This window comes from Quercus lobata, chromosome 2 (genome assembly GCF_001633185.2).
Source record: "Quercus lobata isolate SW786 chromosome 2, ValleyOak3.0 Primary Assembly, whole genome shotgun sequence".
Lineage (NCBI taxonomy): Eukaryota > Viridiplantae > Streptophyta > Magnoliopsida > Fagales > Fagaceae > Quercus > Quercus lobata.
Genome location: NC_044905.1, coordinates 88,691,245 through 88,711,054, shown reverse-complemented (window position 1 = coordinate 88,711,054; position 19,810 = coordinate 88,691,245). Strand labels below are relative to the sequence as shown.

Sequence of the window (19,810 nt, the reverse complement as noted above, 5' to 3'; positions counted from 1 at the left end):
TATGACCTGACAATATTACAATTTGTAATTTCTGTACATTTCTTGTAAGACTCTAAATAATACTTTTTCCCCAATATTTATAAACTTACACTTCTTACTAGTTTAAATCGATTTCTTATTTCTTAATACATTTCAAAATATATATCCTTATTTTTAAAATATAAATAAATCAAAGTTCTTACTTCTTCAATTTTCTACATTATCTTTACATTCTTTTCACAACCATATTCTTATAAAAAAAAAATCATGCTACGTAAAGATCATTACATTTTTATTAATAATTATTTTATTTTAAACTAAACTCTAACTTGAGACAAGGAATAATATACATAATAAGCCATGCGTACAAAAGGAAGCGATATCTCATGAGCTTGCTCCATTGAATGAGCACATAAGATAATTATTGGTAAAATCAAGAGAAATCTCTTGTTGTTTATTTCTCACATCTAGGCTTGTGTTATTTACAATACACTTTAATTTTTTGCCAATTAAGGCATGACACGTGGGGGTGAGAGGATTAGTCTTCCAAGCAATACACACATGTCAAGTAGTTAAATAGTCTAGTTCATCTAAAACAAGTGCTTATTATATGATAGCGAAATATATATATAAATATATATATATATATATAAAAAGAAATAGTTACAAATTAAATAACTTGAAATTTAATTAGGTTTTGATTTAATTAAGCAAATGCTCAAAAAGAATAAGTCTAGTGCCACACATTTTGGCACAACAAATGCCACAACTCGCCATGTGTGGCACTAGACTTATTCGCTCAAAAAACAAGGAAGACACCACAACACTTCTTGACAACTATATCAGAGAATTAGAGACCATGGAGACATGTATGTTCTACAATTATTTGACAATAATGGTCAAAACTCAAAACACAAGTAAAAATAGAGTTTTCATTTAAAGAGAATTGTAATAAGTCCTCTTAATTGGTCCTCTTAATTGGGGTAATACAAAACTTTTGATTCTTGCAAGCTCAAATCAAAAACATGTTATCCATCAAACTCAAGTCACACTCGTGAGATTGAGTCCAAATTATTCTCTTGATCTAAAACGGTGTCAGCATTAGTATGGGGTGTAAAACCCCCCAAATTGCTATTTAACATTTTCAGAGGCCTAAAACATACTTTATCTGGGTTGCTATTGTTAACAAATTTTAGCAACTATGAACAATAAATTTGTATATAAACAAACTACTGTAGCATGGTTGTATAAAACAAATAAATATTAATTTGTTTGGTTTATTTCAAAGGAAGAGATAGAAAAGGAGTGGAAGAGAGATAAATGAATAGGGTTGGAAAATAAGAACTGTGATGTTGAGTGAGTTGTAAAATGGGATGATAAAAAAAATAAAGTAGCTTTTGAGTGTGTAAAATAGGTATTTTGGCCAAAATGGATAAATACTCTTAATTTTAAAACTATATAGCAAAATATCTCTCTTTCCAAAGTATTTAGCAAAATACTTTTGTTTTTGAAACTTGATTTTAACAATATTAAGTTATAGATGGAACTCGACATTAGAAATGTCAAGTTCTACGCATATTTTGTTACTTAATTTTTTTTTGAAAATTTAAGTGGAACTCGACATTGTTAATATCGAGTTTTACTTAAAAATACACATAAAATTCGATTTTGAGGATTTCAAGTTTTATGTAGAACTTGATTTTGTTAAAATAGAGTTCCAAAACATGGGTATGTTGCTAATAAATACTTCGAAAATAATAGTATTTTGCCACATAGTTTTAAAATTAAAGGTATTTATCCATTTTGTCCAGGTATTTTTTTAAATACCCAAATGCAAATGCTCACGCTATTCACATCTATATATTTGAAAATCTATCGTATTTAAAAAAAAAAAAAAAAAACATAACATTGATGAAAACAACACTTTGCTCCATAAGTCCAAGTCTCGACCAGGTATTTCCTTCTTCTTCATTTTATTTGGCTGCATCAACTTGTTTTATTCGTATGCACAAGATTTTATTATAGCAATTCTTCTGCTGGCTAAATTGGTGATGCGTTTCCCGTTTCAATCATGGGATGACAAAATGTAGGTATACAATTTTTATTACAGTTTATTTAAGTGTGGAAAAAAAAAAAAAAAGAATTGAATCCAAGTAAAAGTGATAGTCCATAGCTTATTATCGATTACTTTGACAAATTCTAAATTATAGAAAAAGTTGTGACAAAAATTTTTATCTTGAAAAATTGTGCCAAAATTTTTTTTTAAAACCACGGCCAATTTTACACTTATTTGCACAACTATTTTATTTTGCACAATTATTTTATGTGACAGTAACTATGGGTTTGTTTGGTAAGAGATTTTTAGTAACGTTGTTGTTTTGTGGAAATATATGTGAATGAAAAAATATGTGAAAATATGTGTAATATTATTTATACACTGAAAACTGTTGTTTAAACAACAGTACCAAACACTTCCTATATGTCACTTTTAAATAAACTCATTACATTTTTCGCCGATTATATTTAGCAACATTAAATAATTATTTAAAAAATAAAATAAAATGGGTAAATTCCACAAACCTCCCTTGAGGTTTGGGCTAATGCTAATAAAGTTCACAACATTTAAAAAGTGACCATCTTAGTAGGGATGGCAATTTTTCCCCATCCTGCTCAACCCACCCTTCCCCGTGCGGGTTTTTCCTAGCCCCATAAAAGTGGTGGGGCGGGGATGGAGCAAGATTTTAGCCCCACACCACGGGGCGGGGCGGGGATGGGTTTAGACTTTATAGACCCGCCCCTTCCTATCCTCGCCCTACCCTGCATTACTAAGGGTTATAATTATAAATTTTTCATACCCTAAAACACTACTATTTAAACAAACATATTAATATTAGCATATTTTATTCTACCCAATGTGGTTTTCTACATTTATTTTGTTATGTGTTATACTATGAGAACTATGAGATTTTTTATTTTTTTTAATTGTCTTGTTAAATATTTGGATATGTTATTCAATTTTTTCTAAAAATTGATTTGATTTGATGGGATAAATTTAGTTGTAATTTCAAATATATTTTTATTAATGAATTCATAAATAAAAAAATTGTACTAGTTGTAGGTTAAATTAACAAAAAAGTAGAGTTTTACGGGGTGGGACGGGGCTTCGCAAGGCCCCAAGGGGTGGGGATGGGTGAGAAAGTTTTTCCTGTTATGTGGGGCGGGGCGGAGATGGGGCAAGACAAAATCATGCGGGGTGGGGATGAAGACCCCATCCTTTGGCCCCGCCTTTCCCCATTGCCATCCCTACATCTTGGTCCTTATTCCCAAAGGGTTTGTAACATCGTTACTTTTTTTTTTCTTCTTTGTTCTTTCCTCACTCCATAATCGCCTCTCTCTCTCTCTCTCTCTCTCTCTCTCTCTCTCTCTCTCTTCCTATGAGTGCATATTATCACTCATAACTCACAATTTCAAAAAATCAAAAATTGAAAGATAAAGAAGAAAGAGACCTCAGAATTGACGAGATTGCCGGAAAGGCTAGGGTCGCCAAGCTGGTAGAGGCGGTCGATGATGGCGTTTATCTCGGCCTCCAAGGCGCTCCTCTTGTCCATCAGAGCCATCATCTCCAATTTCATGTTCGTCGCCACCATTGTTATGGGCGTGTGTTTCGATCACTGGCACGGTGCTTTTATCAATGCCTAAGTTTTGAGAGATGAGTTTAAGTTTTAGTGAGTAGTGAGTGAGAGGAGTTTCAAAAACCCGCTTAGATCCGGCGATGTTTAAGCTTAGACCGGTAACGTATCACTCTCCTTCGTTCAGATTTGGCGACATTTCAATCTCCTCTACTCAAATACGGCGCCATGGTGGTGGGTTTGCAATTTCTCTTCTCTCTTCCTCTTTGTGGTGGTGCTGTGGTGGTGGGTTTTGTAATGGGTTGGTTTTGGTTTGGATCGGTGATAGAGAATTTGGTTTTTTGTGGGTGTGTTGGATTTTTGTAGGTTTTGGTTTGTGTTTCAGGTTTTGGGTTTGTTGTGGGATGGTCAGTATTGCTGATGGGTTTGTGGGTTTTGTTGGTGGTCGTTGGTTCTGAGTTTGTGGGTTTTGTTGATGTCGTTGCTTTGCTAGTGATTGATGGTTTTCTAGGTTTTTCTGGTGGTTGGTGGTTGGTGGTCGTTGGCTTTTTGTGGGTTTTGCTGGGTTGGGTCATTGGCTTTGTGGGTTCTGTTCTTCAATTTTTTCTTCTTCTCTGAATTAGAGAAAAGAAAGAGAGAAGACTCAAGAGAGGGGTGAGAGGGAGGATACAGGGTATGTAACGGTGTTACAAACCGTTTGGAAATAAGGACCAAAATGGTCACTTTTTAAATGTTGTGGACTTTATTGGTATTAGAGCAATTACATCAACTTGTGCATAAATGTGCAAAATGGAAAAAGTAACTACTTTTACACAATTTGATTAAAAAATCATCCACATCAGTGGGTGCAAACTTGTGTATAAATACACAATTACTACAGTAACCGTGCATATATGCACGATTACTGTAGCATGTGTATTTATTATTTTATTAATTTCCATTCGCACCTTTTTTTCTCACTTCTCCGTGCACAACGAACTCAGTGACTTTCCTCTCCTCATCTTCTTTTTCCTCAGATGCACACAAACACACCCACATACAAACACATCCACACAGACAAATCAACACACAAACAAACCCATACAGACAAACCAACAAAGAGATAGATCAGTGTTTAACTGGAACGATCGGTGCTTGACTTCTTGTGGTTCACGCGCCATTCAAGGCTTGTGGATCGAAGAGTGGTTTGAGAGTAGAGAGTATCGGTGGCAGTCTGTGGGTGTCAAGGTGGAGCTTGGAAGCTCCATTTCCTTTAAGGATCGGAGATGGTGGCAGTCTGTGGATAGGTGTCACGGAGTTTATGAGGATCGGAGATGGTGGAAGCTTGAGATTCGGCCATGAGAGATTCAAAGATTAGAGAGAGGGTGTGGATTAGAGATCGGTATAGAGAGAGAGCAACAAATCAGAAAAAATGGTAGAGAGAGAGAGAATGTAAAAGTAGTTGAGAGAAATAATAAAAAAAATTGAGAAGAAATAATATTTTATTGAAATACCTTGTAAAATAGATAAACTGATATGAATGTTTTGTAAAAATGATAGTGTAAAATAGAAAATATAGATTTTAAGTATAAAATAGACGGAATCTTATACATAAACTAATGTAATTGCAGTCCAAACCTCAAAGGAGGTCTGTGAAATTTACCCAAATAAAATTAGTTCCGTTTATAAAATTTTTGGAAAAATAATAGTTTTAAAATTGCCACTGCAACCTAAGTTGTACTAGATTCCGGTCCACATGGCTATTCACTAACCCCGTACATTTTTTTTTTGGACTAATTGATTGAGAAGATGCATGCTAACTGTTAAGTTATGGGTTGTGAGTTCTGACACTTACACAGTTACACCACTACTCGTTATTGCACCCTGTAGTCCAGATAATGACTTGTTTTATATTTGTATCATTAATTTTTCTTATAGTAATTAATTATTTAAAGAAAAATTATTTATGAAACTCGTTAAATGTAATGGGGTGAAACATTTTTGAAAAAGGTTTTTCATATTTTTTAATACTTAGTGCAACCAAAAATTTTTAGTGGAAAAGATTCTTATTGTCGATAGACATAAGTCATTTTTTGGGCTAAGCTTGTGTCTTCTCTCAACTGAGAAGGTTTATATATGTACTAGATCTATATGTATCATTCCTTCCTAGTGTGTTAAGTTTTACACAACTCTGTAGTAACACATTGCAATGGAGGATGCATATGTCTTATACATGAGATAATTATTGCTCTCAACCTCTCTCATGCTCCCTCCTCCACTCCTTCATGCTACCACCTCTCACCTTTTTTCCGCCACCAACATTTGTGAGTGACCACAATCACGACCCCGGCCTCGGCCAGCCAATTTTTTCTCAAACTGGGCCTAACTCGCACGAATGGGTGGGGTCGTGATGCTCAAAATGTTGAATTTACTGTAAAATGTACTCTCTCCTAGATTGAGGGTTTTACATGGAGTTGCCACTTATTTAATTTAAATGGAAAAATAAGAAAATCTTCTCTATAAAAAATGCTTCTGTTGTATTAATATATATGACAATTTACATCAATTTTGTAACAAAAATTTACAATACCTTTTTGGTCCTGGATACAATCTAAGAAAGTAAATTACATTGCTTTGTTTCCTAGTTACATTTTAAAAAATGTAAAATTGCATATACAAGAGCTTAGTCTAGAACCCTTGATCTTGATTCGGAGGCTAATTTATGAGATGAGAAGGGATTAAGCACCCACCTCGTCCGGTAAAACCGGTCTCCTAGGTTAAGGTGGCCAATATCTTGTCATGTCAAACAAATACAAACAATATATTATATAAACATATTAATTTGCAAGAATTGTAAACAAATATGTATTGGGGAATTTAACATAAAGAGAAACAAAAAGTGAAATTTGTTAAATAACAATGTAAATGTAAAGAAAGCATGAAAGTAATGGCATGTTCATCCAAAAAATTAATGTAAACAAGTAATTCCTAGCCTAGACATGTTCATTTAAGCATATGAAGGAAATCAAAATCTTCATGTTATTTGTCATCAACATAATTGCAAAAGAAAATTTATTTTTAGGCCTACCAATCATCCAAGCAATCATGAGAAGAACAAAGAAAATCACTCAGACATGTTCATCCATGTATTTAAGTGAAAACCATAATGTTAATTAGACCTGTTCATCTAAGCATTAAAAAAAGAGAGAAACAACTACCTAGACATATTCATCTAAGCATGTTATGAAAAACAAATAATAACTTAGAAGTGTTCATCCAAGCATGTGAAGGAAAACAGAAAATTGTCATGCTATTTGTCATCCACACAATTGCAAAGAGAAACAAAACATTTAAGCATATTTGATCATTTAAGTAATTATGAGAAAAAAAAAAAAAAAAAAAAAAAAAAAAAAAAAAAAAAAAAAAAAAAAAAAACCCTTAGACATGATCATCTAGAGAAAATCAAAATACATAGACATGTTCGTTTAAGCATTTAAAAAAAGAGAGAAACAACTACCTAGACATGTTCATCCAAACATGTTATAAAAAACAAATAATAACTTAGAAGTGTTCATCCAAACATGTGAAGGAAAACATATAATTGTCATGCTATTTGTCATCCACACAATTGCAAAGAGAAAAACAAAACATTTAAGCATATTTGATCATCCAAGCAATTATGAAAAAAATTAAAGAAAAATCCCTTAGACATGTTCATCCAAAAAAAATCAAAATACTTAGACATGTTCGTTTAAGCTTTAAAAAAAAGTAAAACAACTACCTTGACATGTTCATCTAAGCATTCAAGAGAAAATTGCGCATTAGTCTAGAAGTGTTCATCTAAGCATGTAAAAGGAATATCAATGAGACATATAGGCATGTTCATCCAAGCATATCATGAAAGAAACAAATAATGACTTGGAAGCATTTATTCAAGTTTGTGCAAAAACTTAAAGAACATAATTAACTACTTACCAGCTTAGAGCATAAATTAAAAGGGGGAAGTGATCACTTAAAGGGCTAGGAGAAAGTAAGGATGTACTAAACTACAACCAAAGTAAGAACAATGGTTGCACAATAGCTTTTCTTTCTGCTTTCTCACTGGCTTTCCAGAGAGAATGAGGTCCAAAAAATGGAAGAGGTCATCTCTATTTATAAGGGAACGGATGGCCTAGCTTTAAAGTTAAGGTATTAGCTTTCTTTTGAAGTTAAGGGAGGAGATAAACCTGTTTAGATAAGCTGGAATGGATTTGGTGTTGATCCCCATTCAAATTTTGAAAGGAAGTTGAAGATGATGCTGAACTTGTGTTATTTTTTGCACATGTTTTGTATTTTGGCTCTAACTTTCTGTTCAAAATTCCAATTTATACAGGATTAGCACTTTTTAAAAGGAAATTCAATTCTCTACAACTTTTCCAGAAATAGAGAAAACCAAATTTTAACTTTTTCCAAGCTAAAAATGCGATTCCAGTTGCTGCTGAAAATAATAACGTTTTTTCAGCATTTTTCTGTTTTTTGAATTTTTTTCATAGAATGTATCAGTTTCTCTATCCAACTTTTTTCAAAAGCTTTATTTTGAAGTTAAGGGAGGGGATAAGCCTATTAGATAAGCTTGAACAGATTTGATGTTGATCCCCATTTGAAATTTTGAAAGAAAGTTGAAGATGATGCTGAATTTGTGTTATCTTCTGCACCTGTTTCGTATTTTAGCTATAACTTTCTGCTCAAAATTCCAATTGATTCGGGATTGGTGTTTTTAAAAGGAAATTCAATTCTCTACAACTTTTCTAGAAATAGAGAAAACCAAATTTCAACTTTTTCCAAGCCAAAAATGTGATTCAAGTTGCTGCTGAAAATAATAACGTTTTTGAGCATTTTCTGTTATTTTTAAAATTTTTTATGGATCATATATGTTTTTCTCTCCAAATTGTTTTTCAAAAGAGCAGATAAGATGCCATAAAGGAAAACATTTTTTATTAAAAAAAATGAAATCCAATTAAAATTCACGCTTAATTAATTTTAAATTAATTCTTGTTGAAACCAATCAAAATTAAGTGTTTAAAATAGAATGTGATTGTGCCAATTGTGTAGGTGAGTCACGATCATTGAAAATTTTTTGTACGATAATTTTTGATCAAGTGGTCCGATCAAAACCCATGACAAACCATTGTGATTGTTAGAGTATCAAGATTTGTTTTGTATCACAAATCTGAAGATCTAATTGTTGAAATTACGATCATGTCCTTGGTGCAACATTATTGTTTTGCCCTTAATATTGGTTAAATGCAAGTTGTAAAATGAGGTGTTTACAATGGAAAATTATTAGGTACTCTCAAAGTATCATAAATGCGTACTCCCCCCTCTCACATAAATGGTGGGTCCTACTATGAATTTAATTAATGAGACCAACTATTCATGTGAGAGGAGAGAGTATATATTTATGGTACTCCGGGAGTACACAATAATTTTCCATCTAGAACATCCTTTTCCTCCACCTCTACATTGTTAAAACTACCACCCTTATGGTATTTCCCTCATGCTACCAATATCATCTCTCCCTCTCTCTCTCTCTCCCCTCATATCATTATGATCGTTAGAACATCAAGATTTTTTTTTTTTCACAAACCTGAAGATCTAACTATTAAAATTATGATCATGCCCTTGGTACAACATTACTGTTTTGCACTTAATATTGTTTAAATGCAAGTTGTAAAATGGGATGTCTGCAACATCCTTTTCCTCCACCTCTACATTGTTAAAACTACCACCCTTATAGTATTTCCCTCATGCTACCAATATCATCTCTCCCCTCATTTATCTATTCAAAAATCCACTACCACCTCCCACCCTTTGTCCTTCTCCCCTCCCTCCTATGTGGTCACTATCACTCTATCGGCACCACTTTCCTCCTCATTCCATGTTGAAACCATCACCTCCCACTCCTCCCTCATGTTGCCACCACCTCCCTCCCCTCCTTTATCTCATTCCTCCATGCAAAATGAAACCAAAATTTTGGAAGGGTGTATAAACAAACTTAAAAAAAAAAAAAAAAAAAAAAATGTAAACTAGCATCAATTTAATATAAAATTATCAATAAAGAAACTACCAAAGCTTTTACTAATTGTACTAAAATCTTATAAATTGATGCACTACTAATAATAAATAAATTGAAAATACTAAAACTACTACCAATTCTACTGCAATATGTTTACAAACTTATGTGACAATATTTCTCAAAAAATCTGCCAAAAAAATATATATTTCTCAAAAAAAAAAAAAAAAAAAACTTATGTGACAATAAGTGTGAGTGATACCATATTTATAATGTAATAAATAAAATTTTTAATTGCTTTTTGATCTGTGCTTTAAAAATTGATAAATCAGTTTGTAATGCATATGTAGTGAAATTTATAGTAGCTATAACAACACTCTAAATAATTGCCTTAGACTAGTCCATACAAGAAAATAAACAAAATAATCATTATTGAACTATTTGTATTTTTTTTTTTTTGGTAAAAATCAAATATTATAAACTACCTTTCATGTAATTTACAAGTCAGATAAAATTAATATTTATTTCAGTTTTTTTTTCTGAACTAAAAAACTGATAATGTTGCCAAGTATTTTTTTTTTTTTTTTTAAGCCAAATTTTAACTTTGGGTCCTAATCAACAAATAACCAAACAAAACAACTAAACAATACAATCATTTGAATTAAAATTTGAAATAATTAACAAACATGGTTTTATGTTCACAAAAAGTCAAAAACAACATGCACACACTGCATAGACACACTGGGTGTCACAATGTTCAATCATTGGAATAAGATGCCCACATTTTTGTAGGAGTCTTCAGTCAAAGAAGAGATCTAGGGTTTGAATCTCACCTACACTAAAACCAATTCGTATTTTAGGCTGACGATAAAATGTAATTGTGGGGCCGCAAAAATTGGCTCCCCGTGGAGTTCTCCACGGATTCATAGTTTAATTATTCCAACAACCAACGTATAAATAAACAACAAGGGATAAACACTCCACAATGGGAAACTTAAGCAATTGATTTCTTTCATCTCATATATTATAGTTTCAACCTAGATATTACAATAGATAACTCTCACGTTCCCGCAGTGTTACTGTTACTTTCTTTCTCTACTTGTTTTTTCTTCAAAATGTTCCCTTTATCCTCCTTTTTAGACCCCCCATCTTTTGCCTCTCCTCTCCCTTTTATAGCTTTAATCCTTGCTCTTATCACTACAGCTGTCATGTTGCCTGACAGAGCCTCAAGGATATTTTCTTTAACTTTATTGGATTCCTCCCTACCCTTATCTTGGAACTTTGACTTTTGGGAGTAGCTTGTATTGTTCAGGCTGTTTTACTTATATTTAATGCGACAGAGGTTAGGTAAGAACCGCATCATTAATGCAGAGGCAAAGATATTCAACCTTCTTGCATGTTCCGGAAGTTTACCGTTGTTCTAGAAATCTCCTAAAAATCACACATGGATTATCTATATACCATACCTCGGGTAAGTTGGCACCTTACCTTTTCCATGAGAACTGATTTCCTATGTCACTCATCTTTTCTGTAGTACTTGGGATGACCTAGCTTTCTTCCTTTCATGGTTTAATACCTATTGAGCATTCCTTTCAATACATAGGCTTGGCCCAATTCTTTTCTCATGGCCCAATTACTTCTTGGGCCTAAGGGCCGAGTGGTAGCTGTTCCACTCCCTACAGTAATCATTATGTAGTGGACATCATGATTGAAATTATATCGTATTAAAAAAAAAAAAAAAAATCTCTTACTATTATAACCACTATAATCCACCAACTATTCATGGATTCTTCTTTATTCTTTTTTTGCTCTTCTGTATTCTTCTTTATTCTTCGTATAAATATTTTCAGTACCAAAAATCTAGAACATTATTCTCAAGATCTCTGCCTAGTAAACAATAAAAGACAAATCGTTTTCTTTAAAGTATTTTCTATTGGTGGCTTTCCATTGAAACAGACTGACAAATTTAAAGGAATACTCTAAAGAGACTAAACACCTAGATAAGCTATCATCCAAACTCTCCTAGTCCTAGTACTATATAATAAGAAATTTCTAGTTTAATATTTCCCATGTTTTTAAGGTTTATGTTATGCCAATAATATAGTGCATAAATGTATAATAATGGAAAAGATGATGTGGAAATATTCCGCTCTCAAATAAAAATTCACATTTTAACCTCTCACTTTGACTTTGGTTTGGCTTCTTATATTTCTCTTGCTTCATCAATTCTTTATACCTCATCCAGGTTCTAAATATTGCATCAATGTGAAGAAAATTTTCACTCAAACAATTAACGAATTAGACTGATGAAAAAGCTGAAGCCGAGGAAAATAAAAACCATATAAAAAAGACCTTGGCAAGATTAGTCTTCACTTGACATGGATTGAGATTATAATTAATGAAAACAATTATACACTCTTTTCTTTTAAGTTAGTTTTTAAAAAATGATAAAATTCAGGTTCAATTGCTTATGTGCGATACATTTTCTGAAACTGAATTCAATCATATAAACCATATGGATAGTGTTTGTTAACACACACTTTGTTACACATTCACGATTTTAATTCAACTGAAATTGTGTCTTCAATTCATAATTTTAATTAAAAAAAATGAGTGTATCAATTTCTATCCAAACCACATACTTGTTATCTTGAAAGATAATGTTACTTTTATTGCATAGCAATATAGGCATTACAATTACATTGTTGATTTTAATCGAACAACTTAAGCTACGTGAACTGTAACAAAGTTACTGTCCAAGAATAAAGAAATAAAGAAAGAAGAACAATATTTACGGAGGGGGTACTTCTGGTGCAGAGAAGCAAATCAAAGGACCTCGTTCTGCATCTGCTCAACATCCCAGAATGCAGAAGAAGCACATGGTTGCTTTGGCCATTTATATTATTATGAGGCCTAGCTCTAGCAGGCCAAATCACCTTCCCGACATACTAGAGCACACCTATTAATATGCTAGACAAGTTGTTGAATGTTGATACCTTCAAAAGGAAATTTTCTCTATGTACCTGTGCCTGTGCCTGTGGTCTATTCGGATATAATAAATGATATCAACCTATCTTTTATTAGACGATTTTTTTGGTTGCCATAAACATGTAAATTTCTTAAATTTCTCTTAGCCCAAGTGGGCTTTTGTTTGTAAAGTTTATGGACCCGTTTTCATTTCTCTTCTACTTGTTTGGGTGGTGGAGAGAAGGACTAGGGTCATCTGTTATTGCTTTTATATATATATATATATATATATATATATATATTATTTACTTGATAGTTAGAACATGGAGAGCGATTTGAAGCCTGGAGGTCTTTGTTGTAAATAATAAAAAGTGCGAACTAGTTGAATTATAAGGCTCTTAGCGGATTATTTGTTAACTTTTGATTTATCTTAGAATTATAGAAAGACGAAGGTATTGATCCTTGAAATGCTTGATAACAGATTGTGGTGCTCATTGTGCATGATTAGTTGGACGCTCTAACATCCAATACACCAAGTTTAAGGGTGGTATAAGAGCTTACCTTCCTAAGATTATTAAATCAGGTTTAGGATTGCAATTTCCAAACATGAAAAGGAGCAAAATGCCAATGTCATCAACCAAGTTGCCAAAACGTGTTGGGGATGAGGAAGGCAGCCCGACTACTGGTACTAAATTGAAAGTTTTAATTTAGACCCTTTTGTTAATTATGCAGAATAATTAATAATTAATAATTTCATGATTAAACGAATTTCATGATTATAGTTCTAATTAATTAATCACAACTACATGTAAGTATACAATCAACATAGAACACCAGATTTGATCACAAAGTAGAAAACTGACTAAAAACACTTCAAAGAAAAACCACTATGAAAGACCTTCTACCCCAATAAAGAAATCCACTCTAACGAAGAAAAGTTATATTATGTAGTTCATACCCATAACCTTAGATTATAATCAATAGATGAACTTACTACATGACCTCACACTAGCTTCGGACCTTTGAACTTTCTATATGAATTTCTTCTTTCACAAACCTTGTTTGTGACCATGATCAAACCATATGAGTAACTCCAAGGATAACTTTGAAGATTTGTGCTTCGTAGCAACGTACTAGGATTTTGTGTCTTCAACTCTTGATCACCAGAACAAAAACACTGTTGTGAATTTGAACTTACATGTTCGTCAAAACTAGGTTTAGGTTTTCTCTCTCTTTAGTACATAACAGCAGCCTCTCTAAAACCTCTAAGTAATGAGGAAGTGTACCCTGTTATGGGTGTATATTTCCTCACACTCACAGCTGGTGGTCCCACCAGCTGTGAGTGTGAGGAAATATACACCTGTAGTAGGGTGTATTTTTCCCTAAGTAATCATGCCTACAATGAGGCTTTTATATGTTTGGTGTAGGACACAAAAACCTAGGAAACCATCAACTTAATTAAAAGGGCAAATTACAGCTTATATGCGATTTGGGTAAAATTTAAGTTGTATATATTTGGTTTGAAATTTGACACTTTATTTGTCTAAGGTTTGACTGAAATTTAAATTACCTACTTATGATTTGAAATCTTATGATGCAAGTGTTCCGCTGGATTATTTTTTTATTTTATTTGATCTTGTATTTTTATGTTTTTTGTGCTTTTGAAAGAGAGAGACATAAAAGTGGAGTAAAATTACACATTTAGCTCTATTTTTAACAAAAGCGGGTTATAAAATTCTAACTGAGCTAATCTCAAATGGGTAAAGTGTCAAATTTCAAACCACATATAGGTAAGTTGTAATTTTTCCTAATTAAAATACGTTAGATTTTGATTTCACAGCTTTTGATTGATTGAGTTTTAATCGAAGTTTAGTTGAAGCTCTTTTTTCTATCAATCAATCAACAATCAAGCGGCTAACAAGGCATTGAGTAACTACTTTCTTTTGAACTACATCTTGGGTCTTTTAAATTTATACTTTTGACACATATCACATACTCGATAAGATATTACTAGGTCATAGAATCCGCCAATCTAAGATCTAACATAATAAATGAATAAAAATTGTATACACAAGATAAAGCTCCCAATTTGGTGAGGTCTGAAAAGATATTATTTACATAATTTTTTTAAAATAGAGAAATTAACTCTCAAACTCGAATGTGCAACTTATTATTTTTGGTGAAAAACATTAATCGTCACATTAAGGCTCAAGCTTTGCCTTTTTTTTTTTTTTTTTTTTTCTTTTTCTTTGTGGATGAGTCGGCTCAAACCTCTTTTAGTGTGAACCTCTTTTAGCACTAGATAAATGTAACATTTTAATTCGGCGCCCAAAAAAGAAAAAAAGAAAAAACCATTTTAAACCCTATAGTTTTAGAATATAATAAATTATATTATATAGTTTCAAAAGAATTAAATTAAATTTGAGGTTCATAACGAATTAAACCTCAGATCAAGAGATCCTAACGGTGTTAACAAGGTTAATTTGTTACATTTGTATGAATCTTGTGGGTTTAATTTGTTATTTTAATACTGTAAGGTTTGGCTTGTAAGACAAATTTATCGGATTAAAATCTAATTTTCCCAAGGATTTCTCAGGGATGAGGAAGCAATTTCTAAGACTGTTAGAAAAAGAAAGGGGTAAAGGAAGGTCCAGGTGGAGAGAGAGAGAGATCACATAACCACGAAACATACAAGATTCCATCCCCAACAAGAGAAATACAAAACAAAAAAGACCCCATTTCATTACTAAACAACAAAGTAGTTGCAGTGTACAATCCATAAACAAGAGAAACCTGCAAAAGCTAAAGACAGCAATAACAACAACAACCAACAAGGTTGTCATGGCAAACACGATGAAGTATCTGCCACCACCACTGCATGCTACAACCAATATATCCAAGGAAACCATCGCTTAGAACTGCACAAAGCAACCACACTTGTGAATGTAGAAAACAAGGATCCCAAACAACTTCAGGAACCTTATTAGACACTAAAAACTAACTTGGACTGAATCTGACAACAGACTTTGTGAGACTGGAAATAAAGAAAGCTTAACACTCTCGAAAACCTGTAACCAAGCTAAAACACTGGGGGGTATGAACATCCAGCAAACAAAACCAGGAGCAAGTGGGAACCTCAAACCAGGACTTGGTAACTGTATTCTCAGGGAACCATGGCAATAAAGTAAGAAGCCTCCCATTAATGGGGAGCAAAATAGTTGAACAAGCTTTCCTATATTGGGAAAGCCTGCAAAAAAGGTTGGATAAGTGATCTGCCAGAGTCCCCCGGAAAACAACCAAGCCACTGAGCCATAGGCACCCCCACTGAGGATGGGCCGAAAAGGTATGCTGAAACTACCAACCATGTGAGTTGACTTAAGAGCTTTATGCATCTACTATATTTTGAGGTCATACTAGAGTTTTGGATTTCCTAATCTGATTCAACACCGCTATATCCGCCTCTTGATCCAGCAAAAGTGTAAGGTTCCATCCCCGATTAGGAGAGAATATCTCCGCCTCTTGATCCAGCAAAAGTGTAAGGTTCCATCCCCGATTAGGAGAGAATATCGCATTTCCACAAAGAGTCTAGGAGCAGCTCAACTGTACTACTGCTGATTGAATTGCAGTGTTGGACATTTAATCCCACCAGCGTCTTACCCAATTTTTCCAGGAAAGGTATGCTCTTGTTTGATACTTTAGAGCAACCTGACAATGAAAGGACCTGCAGACTGAGCTGCTCTGCACGAGAAAGCACTGCAACACCAGAGTCAGTGATCGCACACTTTGACACATCTAGATCGTTGAGTAACAAGCAATTGTCTGCAATTGCCACCAAGCTAGCATCAGTAATCTTCCTGCATCCCTCAAGGTTGAGCAGCTCGAGGGTTCCTCCATGTAGCCTAGCCAAGGCCAAAATTACATCATCTGTGATATTAAAGCAGCCACTGAGATTCACTTTCACAAGTCCTGCTTCGCAGCTCTCTAGAAGAGGGAGAAGCCCAGGATCAGTTATTCCACAAAGTCCACTCAAGTCTACATGCTGAATCTGAGGGCACAACTTACCCACCATAGCCAGGCTAGCAGTACCAAATCCAGGGCAGTATCTTACGGACAAGGATCGAAGAGACGTGCAAGGAGAGGGCATGGCAAATCCCAAAGCCATATCCCTGATTCCCATACACTTCACTAGGGTAAGAGACTTCAACTTTGTACCACAGTTTGAGAGGGCACCAACAATCCCTGATAGGGTGACCCTGTTACACTCTTCCAATTGGAGGCACTCCAGTGATCCTGCGGCTTTGGCAAAAGCTACCATTCCATTGTTGGATACAAAGCAGCACTTGCGAAGGCACATCTGCTTCAGGTTGATGCATCCCTTCCCGATGGCTTCAAGACTCACATCTGTTATCCCACGACAAGAAGTAACTGTCAACGACGTCAGCTTTTGGAGACCCTGGGCATTACCCATGACCCAAAAGCCTTTCTCACTCACATTTTGGAGACCACTAAGGACTAGATTTGTAATGGCTTTGCCATAGTGCCCAATCACGGCAAGGGAGAAATCTGTGATGTTCACGCTCTGAAGCTTGACCTTTGACAACATAGAAGCTGTAGACAAAAGATTTGATACTCCATGATCCCTAACAAGGGGACAATCTTTGATAGAGACACTGTGTAACTTGGGGCAAAGCCTTCCAATAGCTTCCAAGCCCTCATTCCCAATCTTTGAGCATGATTCAATATTCAAAGAAGTTAAATTTGGGCAATTCTCTGCAATTGCAATCAAAGCCTTGTTGGAAATTGTGGGACACTGGCAAAGGTCAAGCTTCTCCAACAAATTGCATCCTTTAGCTATCTCAGATAGTCCATCATCTCCAATATAAGGAACATTCCACAAAGTAAGAGCCTTGAGAGAAGGGCAACCATGGGCAATAGATGAGAGGCCAAGGTTTGTGACCCCACGAAGAGAGTTGCTTCCTCGGATTGATAACTTTCCTAGTCCCCCACAGCTACTAGTTCCAACTGCAATTGCAGCAAGCCTAATGTCTGTAGCTTTCTTCCCTTCCAAACACCTTGAAAGGTATCCATCACTTTCAAGATCTTGATCTTCATCACCAGTGACCATATCAACATCATTAGAAACCGGCAACTCATGGCAAATTTCAGCCTTACGGATGCTACTCAAAAGCATAAGCCAACGCTTGGAGACACAAGCACAAGAGCTCTTCTCTTTGCCTCCATCAAGGCGTCTGAAGATCTCAAAAAGGCATTCATCAGGAAGAACTTCAATGGAAGGTTTCTTGTCCTGCTCAAGTTCATTTCTTCCAAAGATGAATGGGGCACTAATTCGAGGCCGCTTGCTTGGGGGGCAGTACACATCCACTTGGGAAACAATTGAGAACAAGCAACCCAAATCCATAGGATTTGGGTAAAAAGAACCCCCAGAATAGAATTCATCATCACCTGAAATCCCAATGACAAAAAATAATATCAGATAAAATTGTCCACACAAATTTATTTTTCTATTTTGGAATCGGCAAAGAAAATTGTTTAAAACTAGCTAAATCTATTATTTTCACACAAAAACGGTTTCTAACATGTTACTCCATAAGGAAAGATCTAAGTTTCCTTCACTCTGCAAAGCAAATCCAATAAGAATCTACCATGTATTCTAAGCATAATTAGATCATAAATGTCCAAGTTTGCTTCTAGAAAATAACAATCTTCCTGAACCTAAAAGGCTCCTACTTGATGTTCCCATGAACAAAAAAAAGGCATAGGCTTTGTGTACCAGAAAAATTTATTACAAAAAAAGAAAAAGAAAAAAAGAGAGATCTTCCCCAAGGATGAAGTGGGTTTTAAAGCATATCACCTAATAGAATCAATCAACAAATATAGTGTGATTCAATTTCCAATTATGATAATCCAAATCAGTGACGATTCCCATATCAAAAATATACTCAGGACCTCAAACTATGAGCATGCAGATCAATACAATATTAAATTAGCAACCAAGACACACCCATTAAAATCAAACAAAAATAAAGAACACCCCATGAACCCAAATCCTCCAAAAAAAAAAAAAAAATACAATCAAACACCACTTAATCAAAAAGGAAAACAGAAAAAATAGCAAAGACCCAGAAAAGCTTACCACTGTAATTGACAAGGGTAGGCATGAGCAAAGACTAATAAACCAGAAGAAACAAAATCCAAACAATGCCTCAGAAGCACAAAACCCTCCACACACAACTGTTGTCGTTGTTATTGTTATTATCAGGAAAACAAAGCTCAAGAGCATCTGAAACCCCAACAAGTAGGGCAAAAAAGAAGATGAAGAAGAAGATTGAGTTTTTGAGAATGCAAGCAAGGTATGTACGTGTAAAAAATGTAGATATGGGTGTTAAGGCAAAAAGGGTTTTATATATAAAATATTTATTGGGAAAAGAGAGAGAAAAAAGAAGAAGAAAAGGAATAAGGAAAAATAAAGGTGTCACACTCAGAGGCACATTTCAGATTCAGGCACATCTCTAACATCATGCAAAATGCAATGTATCTCCCTTCAAAACCGGTCTTTCAGTCCACAGCTCCAGCCCACCACGTCATCAATTTCATCAACCGGTTACCGCCTATTCCCCTTTTTCACCTTTTGTTGTTGTTGTTGTTGTTGTTGTTTGACCTTTTTGTTTTTGTAAAATGTAAAACCTACCTAGACGGCAACTACATGGGGGTTTTTACTTGTTGAACAGGTGAATCATGAGTGGAATTGTGGAACCACATTTTTTTTTTAATTGAGATAACAATGTTTAAAATGTTTAAAATCATTAGATCAATTTTAAAGAAAGAAAGAAAGAAGAATAAATTATGTAAAAGGTTTGTTGAAAAAGTGGATCATGAGTGGAATTATGGAACCATATTTTCAATTAGAATTAAAATGTTTAAAATTAATAGATCAATTTTAAACAAAGAGGAAGAAGAAATTATGTGAAATGTTCATTGAAAAATTGGATCATGAGTGGAATTGTGGAACCACGTTTTCAATTATAATTAAAATATTTAAAATTAATATATCAATTTTAAACAGAGAAGTTGAAGAAATTATGTAAAATGTTCATTGAAAAAGTGGATCATGAGTGGAATTATGGAACCATATTTTCAATTATAATTAAAATGTTTAAAATTAATAGATCAATTTTAAACAAAG

General features: G+C 34.0%; 1 protein-coding gene across 3 annotated transcripts; it reads right to left on the bottom strand.

The window, feature by feature from the left end:
• Positions 1–15,323: 15,323 nt before the first annotated feature.
• LOC115977069 (EIN3-binding F-box protein 1-like) lies at positions 15,324–19,052 on the bottom strand. 3 transcript variants are annotated; one of them, XM_031098714.1, is made up of 3 exons: positions 18,761–19,052; positions 16,164–18,069; positions 15,324–16,106 (listed from the first exon to the last, which is right to left on the bottom strand). In XM_031098714.1, the coding sequence occupies exons 1-3, from the start codon at positions 18,783–18,785 to the stop codon at positions 16,103–16,105; spliced, it is 1,935 nt and encodes a 644-aa protein (XP_030954574.1). In that variant the 5' UTR covers positions 18,786–19,052; the 3' UTR covers positions 15,324–16,102. The 3 variants fall into 3 exon arrangements, with proteins under 3 accessions (XP_030954574.1, XP_030954575.1, XP_030954573.1); XM_031098715.1 differs by having other exon boundaries at positions 15,324–16,065; positions 16,123–18,069; positions 18,761–19,051; XM_031098713.1 differs by having other exon boundaries at positions 15,324–18,069; positions 18,761–19,051.
• Positions 19,053–19,810: the final 758 nt, after the last annotated feature.

What these genes read in the sequence shown, in the direction of transcription:
- LOC115977069 (XM_031098714.1), bottom strand. Translation starts at nt 18,785, where the DNA reads ATGCCTACCCTTGTCAATTACAGTG. An exon ending in TACCCTTGTCAATTACAGTG is followed by an intron (nt 18,070 to 18,760) that starts GTAAGCTTTTCT and finishes TTGGGATTTCAG; the next exon opens with GTGATGATGAATTCTATTCT.